Here is an 18,163-nt window from a genome sequence, read left to right as displayed (position 1 = left end):
CGATATATATAGTTTACGTTCTGGAGAGTGGAGACATCAAGCCATCCAATTCACAATTTTGTTTTAATAGTATTCATAGTTATAGATTGAGTTTATTAACAGGCATGCGTTTTTTCTTTTATCTTTTCTTATTGGTCAATCTAATTTTCAATTTTTTTAATTAAATTATATTTAGATATTCGGACTCACCAACCTATTACGAAATCATATTGATATTGTAATGTCCTGGCCTGGTTCCTTTAAGAGCTTGATTGCAGCAGTGACTGAAATTGATGAATGGGGTTATGCTGATATATATGTGAAGCCGAATTGTATGCATGACAATATATGCTTGGAAGTGCGTAGGTTTGTATATTGGTGACCCTTTATTAGATTAAACCCGATAGTAGTAGGTGCAGGGAGGTTTATTTTGGGGATAACCGTATAAGCATATTAGTTTAGAACTTTAGATATAATGTGATTTTGCCTGCAAAAGCTTTTACTGTGGATAGGTATTCTATCTTGTGTAAAAGGGATTGGTACCCGAAAAAAGCCTCTTTTTTTTTTTCTTCGATTGTTTGTCTCTTCTTTAGCTGAATAACATCTATTTGTTTAATATTCATATTATAAAAGTAAAAAAAAATGATTATATACATAGTCGTTTATGATTACATAATAATATGATTTTTTTACATTATTAATGTATATATTATTTATTTTTAAAATTTTAATTACAGATTCAAACTATATAATAAATACTATTTTTCATCATTGTGTAAGACACTATAAATATTATGTTTGAATAATATTAAGAATTAATTTAAACTTATAAAATCATGGTGATATCATTAAAAAATAAAATAAAAATTAATATTATTTTTGGTTTCAATGTGAGGTGGTATAAGATTTTGGTGCAATGCACCGCTTCCTCAAACATTAATGTTTGATATGTTTGGTAGTAGCGAGATACCAAAGAAGTGAAAGGCGCAGATGAAATAGTGAAAAATTGAGCTAAGTTTCTTCTTTGGTGGCTGGAAAATAAAGAAGAAATATTTTTTTTTGAAAAAGGCGTAGAAATGACATTCTTTATTCTTGTTTAACAAAATTAACCTCTCTTTTATTTGTTTTTTGTTTTTTGTTTTTTTATCTGGTCTACGGTTTCACATATAATCAATTTTCGGAGGTGACATGTCCCAATATATGCTTGCACATAATCGATTATATAAGTGAATAGCGTACAAGTCGACAAATAACAATTACACATGTAAGAATATAATGATATTTTTCTTTTCTTCATTTCACAACTACCTATTTTGGCTCCTTCCATTTCCTTTTCCTCTCAAACGTAGAGAGAATGTGATGATCTACATCGTAGATGAAGTTCGTGACACGCAATTAATCTACCCATCCAGAAATTACATTTAAAAATCTATTAAGAATTACCCTTTTATATAGGGATAGATTCCATTGACCTCCAATGTAATTTTAACAGTATTAGTCATATAGGCTATATGTGTGTGAGGTGTATGGGAGAAAAGATTCCTTCTTTTTCTTTTATTTTATTTTACTTTTAAAACTTTCAGGTCAGCAGTAAATTTTACATACTCGCGCAGGATGTACAATCATTTTGACCCAGAATCATTGAATGTATTTGAAATCGTCAAGATAGTAAACACAGAACCTGCTCTTATAATTTATTTTCAATAGGCCGGATCGGATTCATTGAGGTAACTACTTTGAGTGCACTAGTATGTTTGAACACTTTTAAATCATTTTGACCCAGAACTATTTTCAACAAATACAAAAAGAGTTGTTGAAGTTTGAATATGGAATCTATTTTTCTTTATAAAAAGGTGTTATCCAAAAGATGCACCAAGTAGAATAGACAATGAATTCGATAAGGGTCGGCGAGGGGGAAAACATCAAACAACACGTTGGATTATAGTTATGTACGTCCCAAATCCTACACTGAATTTTATTTATAAATAATATATCTGGAAATCTTTTTTTTATCCTAATATACCCGAATTCCTAATTGTGCAGTACATAATGTTATTTATAAACAAAGTTTTCATGTATGATAAATAAAGTTACAACTTTTTCAAAGGAAAAGAAGGAAAAAAAAAAGGACTGAAATAGTTTATAAAATTCCATGATCTACTATAAGAATGATATAACATTTCCTTGTTTAAATGATGGAATAAGATGCTATAGAATCATTCTTTGACTTTTGTTTTAGGTTTAATGATGAAGTTGTCGTCATTTTATAGTTATATCAACACCCTATTACATAATTTCCTAAGATACTATAGAGTCGTTCTTTCACTTTCTTTAAGGTCAATGATGAATTGTCATTCAATAATTATGTCAATAGACTTTACACGATTTCATTAATTACACGCACGTTCATTTGGAGGGGAAGAAAAAGATGTCTGAAGCAAGACAGTGTGGAGATGAACAAACTTTATTTCATTTGAAAAATTTGAGTAACATTATTAACCTGTTATAACTTTATTTCATCTCATCTTTATTTTGGTTTCTTAATATAAATTAGCCCCAGGTCACAAACCATTTTTTTTGTTCTTACAAATATTTTTTTCAAAGACAATTCTTTGACAATAAACATAAGCACATCCAAGGTTTTAAAAAATGATTGAGGTCTCACAATTTCATTGCTTTTTTTTTTTTTTTCTTATATAGTAGAAAGTTGCAGACAAATGCGGCTACAATATTGCACTCTATAAACCTCAACATTACGACTGAAAACAAGATCGCAAATGGCGTTTAAAAACCTTGAGCACTTCTCATCTTATTTGTCGAAAATCGTAGTTGAAAATAAGTAAATAATTATTACCAACGCAATCTGTTATATTAACCATGTCTTTTAAATACGTGATTAGCATTTCAATCTTCATGTCTATTTATAAATTCCTGAAATAGATATACATACTTTGAAAGATTAATCTTTGGGTCTCGGGCCGCAGTATCCTTAACACATTAACACACTCAAAAGGAAAAGAAAAAACTAGTTGAATTATTTATTAGGTGAAAGGAATGATTAGTGAGAAAATGACGTAAGCATAGTGAATGAAAGAGTTAGGGTAATAGTATATATGAGATAAGCGCGTGAGAGTGGGTGGGTGAGTGGGACCTAAGGGTTAGGAAAGGAGTGAGCCCACGGTGCAGAGAGGGCCGCACGAGGGTCAGGGTCAGGGGAGCAGCTTGGCACAGCACCGGGTCGTACCCACAACTCATCTTTTCTTCTCATTACGATTCTTGCTGTCTCCTCTAATGGACCCACCCTCTATAACAACAACACTTTCATCCTCTTCTTATTTTCCCCACCTAGCTACTTTTAATCTCAACTATACTTTAATCACATTATTATTAATTCCTGCCCTAATTAAACCACATCTATTATATCCACACGTCAACACTCAGCATGTCGGTACGTACAGATATTTATTTATTGGTAAATCATAATTTTGTTCATTTTAATTTCTTAAATCTATACTTTTCATTCCTTAAATTTTAATTCTAACATTTAATTTTTCATTTTATAAATGAGTAATTTTGATCATTCAGATAAATTATTAACAAATAATTTTGATTAATTGAGTTATTAAGTTAATTATAAATTAAGTAATATTATTACTTATTAACAAATTTAATAAACAATATTAATAATACCAATTCTCCACTATATTATGCTTTTTCCCTTATCCGCAAACACTTCTTTCACCTTTACTGGCACATGCAACTCCAAATTATGATTAATAGTTTTTTATTAAAGTTTTTTAATGATTAATAATTTTTATTTAATTTATAATTAATTTAATATCTTTGATCATCACAGTTATTATTTAATAATCTATTAGGGGAACCAAAATTTCCAATTTATAAAGTTCAGAAATTAAATGTTATAATTAAAAATTAAGAGGACTAAAATTATGGACTTAAAAAACTAGAGGAATAAAATTTATAATTTAACCTTATTTATTTAGTTCAAAATTTCACTTTCACCACTAAAATAAAGGTTGGTTTATTTGATAAAGAACGAATATATATCGAAAAAAATATGGATTTGATTTCCACCACCGATACAAATACTTTGTTAATAGGTAATTGATAAGTATCTATGTAAACCTTCTTCAGAAAAAAAAATCTTTTTTTCTAAAGCCATGATATTTTATATGGTAAAAAAACTAACGATTGTGTTTGTATCTTTTCTTTTATGAGATAAAAACTAACATGAGATCGACGAGAGGATGGTAATTCGTGGTTGGAGCTGGGGCCCCAACTTGGTGTTCTCACAGGTTTTTGATATATACATGTTTGAGTTGGTCCTAGGTAAGGTTAAACATATTCCTTCACTAGCCTCAGAGTAAGTGGAGTAGGGGCTCAGCAATAAACCTAGCTAGATACTTGCCGCGTATGAAGGGTATATTATATAGTTGGTCACTTTTCCACTATCGTGCAATTTATACCCTAGAATATGAGTGTGTGAATTTCATGGCTTGAAAATTAGTTTGGCAGATGTTCGTAAGGAAATTTCGTTGAAATTTCATGGCGAGCGAGAGAGTGAAAAAAAAAAAAAAAACAGTTTCGCTATCAATACGCGGGGATGAATATGATTTCTTTCTTTTCGATAAAAATAAATAAATAAAAAACAGCTATGCTAATGATTTGAGAAAGCAACCACACGTAAAGTTTGTTTCATGCTGAGTCATTCTTTCCTATTTCTCCCCAAATTCCTCAACCTAACCAGAGTGCTTCTAGATTAATTAACTGAATTTCACCCACGTAAAATCGAATCAAACCTAACTTTATTGCCGTAACTTCACAAGCTCTTGTTTTTTGTGAGCAAAGTGCTTGTGCAAATACAATAATACTACTATTATGTAAATGAAAAATTCATTAATTAGTTTGGACTTAGATGCATATGTTGAGTTTTTATTTGTTGCTACGATCGCAACCTTTAACCAATAGACGACGGTGTGTGATTTTTTAGGACACAAAATATTATTGAAAAAGTGGAAAGTTATAAAAGGGAATGGCGATGGACCCAAGAAAAAAAAAAATTGAGGCTTGATCTTGTCTGATGTTTCCTTAGCACGAGGACCATTGTCTGAAAATTGACTAATCATATTGGATTTTTGAAGGTGTGGGTTGCATGATAATTGATGCATAAAGAACTCATATATGTTGCTACTACTATTTTTTAAACACTTCTTGTGTTGAATTTTGAAGCTCTCTGCTGAGTCCTGCAATAATGAACATTTTTAATTGAAAGCTTGGCAGAGACAGGTGAAGGAAAATTTGGGTAGCTAGCCACATGGTTAATGATGTCTTCCTATTTTTTTTATATAAAAAAAAATGAAGTCAATAATTATATTTCTGCAGACACATGCAATTGTGTCACCAGAAGTTAAAGTTGAGACAAACATTATATCAAGTTAGTTTCCAGTTAGTTACTACTTTAATTTATCGTCCGTGAGAACTATGCATAAAAGAAGCAAAAGTTAGGAGTAATAATTAATTACATTGATACTGACCTACCTCCTGAGATCTCTCTGAGTATAAATGGTAAAGTTAATTTATACACCATAATTCGGTTAGATGAAATAAAAAAGATATGGTTCTGTACAAACAAAGAAACCGACATTAAATAGATTGTTGAATGCAAATCGCATCGACCATTTCAACAATTTTTTTTCTCATTTGGAACAAATAAAACAAGCTACTCTCAAGATATGAAGCAGAAAGATGCTGTTGCATATGGTGATGATATAAGTTTCATTAAGCTCTCCAATGAACTAGACCTCAAATATAATAACATATATGCAAGTTTGAGAGGAGGGTCTTGACACATGAAAAAGAAGATCTACTCAATAATAATAGTTCTGAAAGTTGAAACAGATCTAATCTCTTTCACATGTTAGTAGCTGCACGTGATTACACACAATGCAATAATCCTATTAGAGAAAAAGTGACAATTTTGCAGTGTGACATAGTAGTAGTACCCTCTTTATGTTACAATGACAGAGAAAAGGATGATACTGTTGTGGCAGGCCTTATTATGTGTCACCACGCTCATGCCAACACAAGAGCATGGCGATGCAACGGCGAAGAATGTAGAATTTTGCACGCTGCTTCTTGACAATGTGACTGCACTTTTGGCCAAAGGACTTGCAAGGATCACAAGCTTCTTGTTGTTGTTGTTGTTGTTGCTGCTGCTGAATATTTTGGCTTGTGTTGCTTTCCTTCACTGCCATGAATGATTTTCTGGCAAGTTGTGTACTGACCCTGATTTGGCACCATAAAGCAGTAAATATAGTGGTGGAAAACATGGTAGCTACGGCTTCCACTAGGTATTTATATAGCAGTGTAGACATCTATTTGGGCAGAGGATAGGAAGCTAGTAATTCTGGGTCTTCTAGATCAAGTATGGACTGTTACTATTACAAAACCACCAGTTGTCAGAAGCATATGAAAATAGAATGGGCCAAGGTTGCTATATATTTTACCCTCCTGGGTACTAATTCCTCCAATGTCAATGCTTTTTTTTAATTTATTTTTTGGGAGGGACCTAGAGGATGTAACGTTAAAAGGAGGAGAAATTAATATAACCAAACACATAAATTAATTGGCACAAGATTGTTCCCTGCTTAATCAGTAGTCTCAAGTCTTAAATGTACAACTATGTTAAATATTTCAAGACTTTGTTGTCCATAGCAATTTTATCCCGTTAAAGTTGAATCTCCTCTAATAGAAGATACACGTTATCTATAAAAAAGAGAAAAAAAATAATTTTCATTTAAGTTTTGAAGTATTTTGATTTCTCTTTTTTCTAGATTTTTTTTGTTTCTTACATGTTTTCTACTTCGAAAACAATCTTATTTAAGACACAATCATATATTAAATGAGGACATTTGTTTCAAGAGAGATTTCAACCTTGATTAATCACGTTGTGAAAGACTAATATCTTTCATTAGCCCAACCTATTGGTATGTTTTCTAAATATATGATGCAAGACAAGAATGTCATGTTAAATTGGAAAATAATATATCCCTTATTTGACGAGTGAGTGAGATTTCTCGGATTAAAAGCTAGTGTTTTATTCAGTACGAAGTACTAACGCATTTGCCTACTGGGAAGGATACAACTACTGGCCCAGCCTATGTGTATGCCTCATATATGCAATAAGACAGACAGAGCTAGCGGAAACTACACATCTATAGTGGCTATAAGGCCCCTAAAGGATTGTTTTTTGTTCTTAAAATCTTGTGGGTGTAAGCATAATAGAGGTTACCTTTTCTTCTTGTTTCAATGTTTGCGGAAATCGTGACATGAAATTTCCTCGATGAAGAAGGATACATATGTAATGTCCGGGTCATTGCTCACACTTGCTACATCATGTCTAACATGTGCACAACTATTCATATATTTTGGCATTTCCAGATTCCTTCCTTTTTCTTCTACTAATTTCAATACAACATAAAGCGAAAAAGGATGCAAAAGTTTGATGAACTTAATTATGGCTTCATTTGGGTCACCGTGTTCCTTTTCGTGCCTGCATTGTACCCCCTAAGATGATATCATAAAGCAAAATTTGAGGGGATTGGTGAATGTTGACAGCTTCGTAGCTATAGATTAAGAACTTAGCATCCAATTTACTATTTTTTGCTAGAGATTATGGGAGCGTGGAAGTCGACAATAAAGTTAGATATACAAGTGGAGCTTTGGTTGTATTTCGTGATGTTAACATTTAATTAAGCAGAGGTCCTCTTCACGGGACCTATCTTGGGTCATCTTTTTTGGGTCTGAAGATACCTTTTTCCTATAAGGGATCTTCATTTGCCACGATCTAACTCAATTAAACTTTATGATCACCGTCATCGTTTGAAAAAGATTTATAATTTTCCGTTTTGAGGATGTAAGATAAGTACTAGTTCTAGTAAAAGATACAAGAAAATAAACAAGTAGTGCTATTTGCAAACCACTTGTACATTTCCTTGCACATGCATCATTTTGTCGTTTAAGTGTCTCTTACATGTGGTATATCTTATATCAAATTAATCCGTTTGTTTTAAAATCATAAAAAATCTCAACTTTCAATGAAAAGTACACTTTCTAACGCAAGTATGTGGTTCTAATTAATTCAAGTACATATGTCAATGAAATGGCTCAGCCAATTTTTATGAAACTTGAAATCGAAGAGGCACTTAATATCTTCAAATAGAAATATATCTCTTCACATTAATTTGCAAAAACAAATTCAACTAGTCCCAAAAGTGGCTTAGGCCTCTACAGCACTTGATTTTTTTAAAGCAAATAATGAATTTATTTCCTGAAAATGTCTTTAGTTCATAATTAACGCCTTAATTTATTTGTGTACCAATTAATTTTTATATTTATAAAATTCGTATCAAGTTATTTCTTTTAGTTGCTCCTATTGACCAAAATAAAGTATTACTTTAGTACAATTAACATAAATTTATTGACTAATCGATATGCATTTATGGAAAGAGATATTTCTATTGTCTTAGATCTTCTTTTTTTCATAATTTCTATTGAAATGTTCTATATGCTATATCTTTTTATTTGGTTTAGTGCTACATTTATGTTGGTCAGTATGAGCTCCCTCCCCTATGCAAGAAGTTATAGTTACAGCTTACCTGTTTGACTGCAACAGATAGATGCCTCTTTGTTTGTAAGCAAATAAATCAACATATTACAGCAGTTTAAATCAAAATATGGTTTTTGATAATTTGGCTTCTCAATTTTTACAAACTAGGTGTGGCCCGTGCTATCAGCACGGATTTAAAAAAAAAAAATCAATGGAAGCTTTTAAAAAAAAGAAATGAAAAAAAAATGGTTTTCTACTGTCCAGCACCCAGCAACAACACATGCCAGGTGCTGGACAAATCTTATAAATAAGCGTTTTTGGTTATTGAATTTTCTTATCCCCAAATAGCTACCCCGGTTCATCCTCAATTACCACGGCTGAGTGTCAGCTTTCTCATCAAAAGCTTGGTCGCTTTTGCACTTGGCTAGAAAAAAAGTCACAGCCAAGTAAGACGAACTTCTTGGTGTCTACTCATCTATACAAGCAAGTCTATGTATGCATCAAGTCCTTGACTTTCGAGACACTGCTTGAGCTTCGACAATGCTCGGCACTCCAACTGTCGGACTCTCTCCTTGGTCAAACCAAACACCTTGCCAATATCTGACAATGTTTTCTCCTTGCCATCCTCAATACCAAATCTTAGCCTGATTATGCCCTTTTCTTTTGGGCTTAAGATATTTAGGAGGTTGTGCACGTGCCTCCTCATTAGCTGTTTTGAGACAGTCACACCTGGGATCTCAATTGCTGAGTCTGCAGTAATCTCCTGCAATTGTAATAAAATTGTGATCAATTTGGGACATTCATAATATGATGTTGCTCCACAAAGGCAGAGGGTCTATTCTGACGCACCCAACATTCTCCAACATTAGGACTTAGGAGACCAGCTTAACAGAAATTTACACCAAAGCAATATGACAATAACTTAATTCAAAGTGGAAGCGCATTGCAAGGATACTAGCACACAAGCTCAAAACAAATAAAGAAACATGAATAAGATTTTGTAATATTCCCAACCAAGGCCAAAATGAATAAACACTTTAATCAATACAAGAGAATTTTAGACTGTCAGTGGTCTCTATAAATCAACAGTATATGGAGGAGATCTAAATAATCCAACTTCAATTCGGAACCAAGTAGAGTTTAGTGACTTGAGTCCAATCACTACTTCTGACATATTTAGTTAGGGGTGATCAAGGTCTAGTCTAGAATGTTTAGTTCAGTCTGCGGATCAACCTCAAACCAAACCAAATTTCACAGTTCACAATCCATAATTCATTGGTGTTTCAAATCCTACAAATAAACTAACAAGTCTATAATACACATATATGACATTATATGAGAAACATATGTAAAAGATGATCCATGCAGTCAATTACATTGTAGGAATGAGATCTAAGACCTCCTTCACATCATAAAAAACCTTTTAGCTGCTGCTGATTCATTATCATCACGCACAACAGAATGCAATAACTATGTGAATTTGAGATGATTCATGCAGTCAATTACATTTTCATTTTGGTTTTCTTTGCAATTTGATTTGTACCAATTTGTTTATACAATTATCAGCACAAGCAAAAGACTTGATACAGGAACTCGCCAATTTAAAATGGGAAGCTTAGTAAGCATCAGCTGTTCTAAAAAATCATTATATCAATACAGAGCCTTCCTTTTCCCTGTTTTCAAATCATAGATCTGATAAATAATATCATGGCAGGAGAAAAACAAATTTACTTGAAGGCCATACCTGGAAAGTTGTATCTTGGTCCACCCACAAAGTTTGCTGCATCGAAATTGGATTTCTTGAAGCAAATAGCAAATTGTCCAACTTTTCTACTGTAATTCCTACCCTTCTTGCTAATTCTTCTTTGGTGGGGTGAAGATTTCCTTCCTGAATGTATGATTTCTTTGCTTCTATGAGCTTGCCCAAAAGGGTATATAAATTCTCCTGGAGATAATACAATCATTCCATGTTACAGAAATAGAATTGGTGTTTGCTAATTGCTATACAGATAACATACTATAAAAATTAATGCAAAAGTATCATTTTGTTCTGTCAACATGTAACAGTTTCATGAATATTGACACTTCAGAAGAAGGAAGGTTAAGTTTGGCTAACTATATTATAAAGAAATATAAAAATTGTTCTTACCGGCAAACGGATTGTCCTGGAATGTAGAAATATAGCCTTCCTTATTGCATGCCTTATCCACCAGTATGCATAAGTACCAAACCGGCAACCAGCTTCAGGTTTAAACTTTTGGATGCTCTTCATAAGACCAGTACTTCCCTCCTATGATATCACAAGAAAAGGAATGTAAAGATGTAACTGCTAATTATGTATTAAGGTAATGATTGCAACAATTCTCAAAAGGAATAACAGAGAGATCCTTTAGTTGAATCTTTTTTTACCCAATTGCAGCTCCAACTTTAGCCAAATATGTATTCTATAGTTTTTCTTTGTTCAAAATAATGTTAAGACATACTATATCGCAAACTAAGTATTAACAATAACTATGCAAGAGTCAGGAACTATAAATAGACTTTGGTAGCAGGGAATGGCGAATATTAATTTCTCAGAGACTACCTGAAATAAGTCCTGAAGGCTGAGACCACGTCCCTGATAATGTTTAGCAATGTGAACTACCATGCGTAAATTGGCATGAAACAGCTTTTCTTTGCTTCTGTTAGCACAATGAAGCTGTGTCTGCAGGGTATAACAACTAAGGCCCACAGCATCAGCCCATTCAGCCAAAGTTGGTTCCCGCCTTAACTGAGATTGAAGCCTGATCTTTACTTCTTCGAATCTTGATAAATCCTGTTACATATTCCACATTACGGAAAAAGATCCTTCATAGAGCATAGCATGCATTTAAAGAAATATGGAATTCCAAGAAGCACCTGTAACTGAGTAATCAATAGTGACTCTTCTTCACGGGTCAAAAGTTGCCTTGATTCAGGACCCGACAGGAACAAGCGCAGGGGGTCATTTTGATCATACCCTTCTTTTAACTTCTTCTCTAAACGTAACCTTCTCTGTACATCAGACTTTCTTTCAAGGTAACTTTCTTCGTCAATAATTTTTGACTTCGATGATTTTCTCTGTTTAGACCTTCTTTCTATAATCCGTGTCGACCTCACAACTTTATTCTTTTTTAGTGAAGAGTTAGCCAAACTTGTGGAGGCCAGACTGAATGGCATATTTTAGGAATTATTCTCAAAAGTCAAAAGCTAATTATCCTAAAAACAGAATAAAATAATTGTGAATGTCAGAATCAACCAAAAGGATAGAACTAACCCAAAAGGAAGTGGATCATCATCATCGATTTCAATCAATTTCATCTCTCCAGTTGTTGAAACTGCTTGCTTTGAGGCAGACAAAGCTTGCTGTGCAAGAGAAATGGCATTCCCTGGCAGACCATCTGCAGGCCACTCAGAATCAATATCAACAGGTTGCAGAATCGAAGAAGCAGCAATTCCCCTTGTCGGAGAACAAGTCAATCTGCAATAAACCACCGTACATGCACCCTTACACCCTATAAGGAGACAACTTTGGATAAAAAATTTAGCAATTACAACAAATGAAATTAAAATGAGATTGCAATTATCTTACAAGTTCTGTAAATGAGACCGGAGATGCAACTGCTGCACAAAGTCATGCACTAACTGATCACCATTGCTCATGTTACCTTTTTCATGAACTGAGGTCATATCCATCTGCCTTGTATTTAGTGTTGTCTTTAATAAAAACAAAGGAAAGGTGAATCAATTGATAACATACACAAAAAATGGGACCACTACATCTGACAAAACTAAAAGCCGCTCTAAGAAAAAATATAAAGACTCTATCATGCATAGATACAATTTCTGTGACAAATATAATATGTATCTGTTATGGGTATGGGAATATGTTTATTCTAAAAATATATAGGACACAATATGAGTAAGATATGCAATATGTATAAAATTCATAAAGCATAATAAACACATAATTGCAATTCTGCAAATCCAAATTAAGAACATACCTTTTGTATATTACTAAAAACAAAATAAAAATTAAAAACCATTGTCATAACAAATCACTTCTTATTGTCTACAACTAGAAATAGTATCATACTATCATTAACATTCCTTTCTTGAGATCATCCATAAAGAGAACTTTTTCTATTTTTGGTTCATCAAGGGACTATGCCTTCTATATTTTCTATCTTATACACATACACACTTCTACGTCTCAGATGTAGCTATATTAGGATTTCATAACTTTTTTTAAAGAACGGGATATTTCACAAACACATATGGTGAAGTATCAAGAGTATCAATATCAGATATGTATCATGTAAGGATACATGAAGCAAATGAAAGCAGTCGTGCTTGATAATAAAGACTCTTAGGGCCTGTTTGGATAAATTTCTCCATAAACACCTATAGGAAAATAAAATAAGAAGGAAAAATAAGCAAAAAAATAAAATAAAATCTTCTTCACAAGCTAAAATTAGCTTATGCATAAGCTAATTATAGAAGCTCGATCATGTAAGCTTCTCCAAAAGCTTATTTTTTAGCTTATGGAGAAGGTTTTTTTTTTTTTTTCGTTTTTCCATCTCATTTTCTTCTCCTATAAGTGCTTCTGAAGACGTTTATCCAAATAGACCCTTATTATTGGCATTTAAACAAGCCCAACAATGAAGGAGCTGATATATAAACAAAAATTGAACCTCCTTATTATGCACGTGCAGTAAGGGCTTATACTCATCACGCTGCTCTTGTAAAAGAACTGAGGTAGGAAAATGCTGAGCTGCAGAACTAGAAGACCAGGATGCAACTGCAGGAGCAGCTTGTTCATGAAGCATCGTAACTGCACACAGTTTTCAACTCAATTAAATTATCTTAGCATGCATAATACCTCTAAAACCCTTAATTTAAACCATCTAAACACAACAGTATGCTATATACCATGTAATTTTTAAAAATCGGGGAAATGAAATTGAAAAACACAGGCATTTGTCAATTGGATATTTAAGGGAGACAAAATCACTCAATTAATAATGAGAATAACAATAATAAAAGAAAGAAAGAAAAAATAGTAGTTGTGATAAGGTTACCTGAAGGCGAAGAAGAAGAAGGAAACGGTGGAGACGAAGAAAACATGGTATTAGAAGCAGTGTTATGTTCTGTGTGTGTAGGACTACGTGTCCAATTTCCAGTTTCTAAGGAGGAATTGCGTTTCCAAAAGATAATGTAGACATTAAAAATATCGGAGAGTGAAGGATTTCTTTTCTTTCCTTCTCTAGTTCTGTTGCATTACCCTAATATTCCACACCTCAAGTTTTTCGGTTTGGGGCAATCGCCTAACCAAAAAGATTTTCTTTTTTTATATATAAAAAAAAATTTAAAAATATACTGGTTCACCATCAAGCCCAATTCAAACTGGCCCAACAACTCATTCGGTAGACACCAGCCTTATCGGCCGTTAAATTGAATCTCCTTAGCAGTTTTCATTTTTCAACTTTGGATTATTTCATTTTACAACGATTCATGCATAATCATCTTTGTGGAGGAGGTATGCTCATTCATTAAAGAGGGTGCGTGAGTTAATGTATGTAAATTCCTTGCCATTACTCTCTATTCTCATAGATTAAAAAAATACAAAATCATCTTATATAATTTAAGGGATAAATACAGAAAAACACAAAATTTATAACTAACAAGAGAACTAATATAGTGAATAATAAATTTTTATATTTTTTTATTCATAAGAATCAAAGAAAAATATTAATAGATTTACCTTAATCAACACATCTTGATCAACCAACTGAGTTAAACTCCTCTAATAAAAATGAAGAGCTTATAATTTAGTTTATGTTATATTTAAGTTAGGTTAAACTTAATGATGCAAGCTCCATTGGAGCTTGTAGGCCTAGGATCTTCTTCATCAATGGATTCCTTTGCTTCTTGGAAGATAAATGGCAGCGGAATGGAGAAGGAAGAGAGAGAGGAGACGCCACTTCAAGGAGAAGATGAGTCTAGAAGAAGCTCACCACCATAGGAGGTCATGGATAAGAGCTTGGAGGAAGAAGGAGATGAATGAAGGGAGAGAGAGAGAAGAGCACGAAATTTTGTGCTCAAAAGGAGCTCTGAAATCTGAAGTTAATATTCAAATGATCAAAGTTCAAAAAAATGCACACACATGACCTCTATTTATAGCCTAAGTGTCACACAAAATTGGAGGGAAATTCAAATTTCACTTGAATTTGAAATTGAATTTGTGGAGCCAAACTTTGGAGCCAAAATTTCACTAATTATGATTAGTGAATTTTAGTTATGGTTCAGCCCACTAATCCAAGATCAATTCCAAGATTCTCCACTAAGTGTGCTTAGGTGTCATGAGGCATGAAAAGCATGAAGGACATGCACAAAGTGTGACTATATGATGTGGCAATGGGGTGTAGTAAGCAAATGCTCACCTCCCCCTCTAAAATTTAATTGGATTGGGCTTCTACCAATTCAATTAAATTTATTTCCAACCACACACATCAAATATCCACTTAGTGCATGTGAAATTACAAAACTACCCCTAATACAAAAACTAGTCTAGGTGCCCTAAAATACAAGGGCTGAAAAATCCTATATTTCTAGGGTACCCTACTTACATTATGGAGCCCTAAATACAAGGCCCAAAATTAATGAAATCTTAATCTAATATGTACCAAGATAAGTGGGCTCATACTTAGCCCATGGGCCCGAAATCTACCCTAAGGCTCATGAGAACCCTAGGGCCTTCTCTTGCATTTTTGACCCAATCTTCTTGGAGTCTTCTATCCAATGCCCTTGGGGGGTAGGATTGCATCATTCCCTCCCCCCTTGAAAAGGATTTGACCTCAAATCCAGAGGTTCTTGAAACTCATGGATTCTTTCCTCAACACCTGTAAAAAGAATGAAAACATATGTATTAGTGATGTTGGGTATGTTAGAGTATGGTAAGGACTGAAAACTCCTTTCCTGGTCATCTTCCCATGAGAGAATATAGTTCCTCACCAACTCAATGAGTGGTGCTACAAGTATAGAAAAATATGGGACAAACTTTTTGTAAAAGTTTGTTAAGATATTGAAGCCCCAAATTTCCCTTATACTTGGTGGAGTAGGCCACTCAGGAATGACCTTTATTCTCTTAGGGTTCATGGAAAGCCCTTGATCACTATTTAAAAAGTTAAGGAAAGTAATGGAATAATACATACCTTTTTCTTTATTTTCATGTTGATTATTCCTAAAAAGAATTACGACAAACCTAAGGTGTCCCACATGAGCACCTAGGTTTGCATTGAAACAAAAAATAAGAACAAACCTACCTAATGAGTCCCTATGTACACAAATCATGAAGATGTTGGGTGCATGAGTGATTTTACAAAAGAGTGTTGCACCACTCAACACATTCATTATACCACCTATCATAGGGATTTGGTGCCTAATAATACCTATTTTAGGCACAAACAAAGCACAAGGATTTAAGCTCTTGCGAACCAAACCCTCATCAAACAACTCCTTTACTTGAGGAATAACCTCAAGTTCAAGAGGTAAGGCGGTGCTAAGGGAAGTTTCCCTTGATAGGAGAAGGTAGAAAGATTGTTTAAGAAGGAGTGCTATTTTAATATCACATTTTGTTGCAAAATGATTTTCCTTGTTAACAATCTTCTTGGAGGAATCCTTTTCCTCCTTTTCCTTCCCCTTGGCCTTTGAACACAAGGCCTTACTATCCTTCTTTTTCTTTTGTTTTTCTAGTTTTTCTTCCTCATCCCTCTTATCTTTCATAGTTAGTTGATCTTTGGCCACCTGTGAAGGTGTTTGAGGATGCCACACAAATTTGGTGCCAAGATGGGTGAGGGTAATTTCATTAGTTAGGCCATTGTAAATGATCTTCCTATCAAATTGTCATGGCCTTCCTAAAAGAATATGTCCTGCCTCCATGGGAACTATATCACAATTAACTTCATCCTTATATGTCCCAATGGAGAAAGGTACCTTCACTTGTTGGTTAACTATCATTTCCCCTTGCTCATTGAGCCATTGAAGTTTATACGGTTTTGGGTGGGGAATGATAGTAAGGTTCAACTTGGAAACTAATCTTGTGCTACAACAATTGCAACAAGATCCACTATCCACAATGAGAGAACAAGTTTTATCTAAAATTTTGCATCTTGTATGAAAGATGTTCTCTCTTTGGGATTGAGATAGATCACAAGATTGACCTCCAAGGAGCCTTCTAACCATTAAGAGGTCACCTTCTTCATGGGGGTAGACTTCCTCACTAGACTCTTCACCCCTTACTTCATCTTCACTTCCACTAGAGGAAGGGCAAGAAGTAGTCTCCTCTTGACTACTATAAATGTCTTGACCCCTCATGATCATGGTTTTCTTTGTGGGGCATTGAGAGGCAATGTGACCTCTCCCAAGACATTTGAAGCATTTAATGTTGCTAGTCCTATCTTGGGAACTAGTCTTAGGGGTGTATTTTTCTATGGTCTTACCCTTATCTTCCTTGGGTTTTGAAGGTGCAGCCCCTAAAATTCCATGGGCTTGGTCCTTCCTTGGATAAGAGTGAGAGCCATAAGATCTTGAAGAAGGCTTTCTTTTAAGGTGTTGCTCCACTCTTATACAAAGTTGGACTAGCTCATCTAGGTCCCTATATGGAAGGAGTTCAACCTTGTCCCTCACTTCCATATTGAGCCCACTAAGGAACCTAGCTATGCTTGTTCTTTCCTCCTCCCTAAGTCCAGCTCTTAAAAGGAGTAGTTCCATTTGTTGTCTATATTCTTCAACACTCATACTCCCTTGTCTAAGCCTTTGGAGCTTGTCCATAAGCTCTCTTTCATAGTAGGAGGGAATGTGCCTCTTCCTAAGGGCACTCTTAAGATCATTCCAATACTCTACTGGAGGATCCCCATGAATCCTTCGTTCTTTAACAAGGGAAGTCCACCAATAGAGGGCATACCCTTGAAAGCTAAGGGTAGCCAATGGAACTTTTCTCTCTTCGCTAATATGATGGCAAGCAAAGAGTTGTTCAACCTTCATTTCCCAATCTAAGTAGGCCTCAACATTATCTTTTCCGTGAAAATATGGGAGGCTAATGTTAACCTCTTGAGGCCTTCTATCCTTTTCTCTTCTTTGGGAGTGATGTTTAGTATGTGAACTATGAAGCCCTCTATAATAGTCGCTAAGTTCTTCACATAAACTCTTGCAAGAGTCATGACTACTATAGGAGGCATGTTTTTCTCTTTTCATTTCTTTCATTATTTTTCTTCTTTCTTCCTCTCTTATTTTCTCTCTTTCATCTTGACTTATTTCTTCCACTCTTTTTTTACCTTTTTCTTTTCTCTCTTGTTTTTCTTTCCACAACTTAAGGGATCTCAACTCATCTAATATCTTATACAAGGGGTCCTTAGGAGTAGAACCCTCACCATTAACACTAGATGAAGAATGAAGACTCATGTTGGTTCCTAAGTTATGGTTCTTTCTTGTTGGGGCTTTGAAAACAAAAGGTAAAAGAAACTATGGTTGAAACTA

At 34.0% G+C, this 18,163-nt stretch overlaps 2 protein-coding genes across 3 annotated transcripts; both read right to left on the bottom strand.

Annotated features, from left to right (window-relative positions):
• Positions 1-5,566: 5,566 nt before the first annotated feature.
• On the bottom strand, positions 5,567-6,487 carry LOC102661214 (uncharacterized). The gene has a single exon (XM_006576968.4). The coding sequence runs from the start codon at positions 6,372-6,374 to the stop codon at positions 6,057-6,059; it is 318 nt and encodes a 105-aa protein (XP_006577031.1). The 5' UTR covers positions 6,375-6,487; the 3' UTR covers positions 5,567-6,056.
• A 2,235-nt stretch (positions 6,488-8,722) lies between these two features.
• LOC100815699 (RNA polymerase sigma factor sigF, chloroplastic) lies at positions 8,723-13,957 on the bottom strand. 2 transcript variants are annotated; one of them, XM_006576966.3, is made up of 9 exons: positions 13,708-13,957; positions 13,321-13,460; positions 12,219-12,343; positions 11,904-12,107; positions 11,507-11,795; positions 11,193-11,423; positions 10,758-10,898; positions 10,353-10,553; positions 8,723-9,371 (listed from the first exon to the last, which is right to left on the bottom strand). In XM_006576966.3, exons 1-9 carry the CDS (start codon positions 13,751-13,753, stop codon positions 9,084-9,086), a joined length of 1,665 nt encoding a protein of 554 aa, XP_006577029.1. In that variant the 5' UTR covers positions 13,754-13,957; the 3' UTR covers positions 8,723-9,083. The 2 variants fall into 2 exon arrangements, with proteins under 2 accessions (XP_006577029.1, XP_006577030.1); XM_006576967.3 differs by lacking the exon at positions 13,708-13,957 and having other exon boundaries at positions 11,904-12,141.
• Between the last annotated feature and the right edge of the window lie 4,206 nt (positions 13,958-18,163).

The sequence above is a fragment of the Glycine max genome, chromosome 3, assembly GCF_000004515.6.
Source record: "Glycine max cultivar Williams 82 chromosome 3, Glycine_max_v4.0, whole genome shotgun sequence".
NCBI classification, from domain to species: Eukaryota; Viridiplantae; Streptophyta; class Magnoliopsida; order Fabales; family Fabaceae; genus Glycine; species Glycine max.
This window is presented reverse-complemented; position numbering and strand designations above follow the sequence as displayed.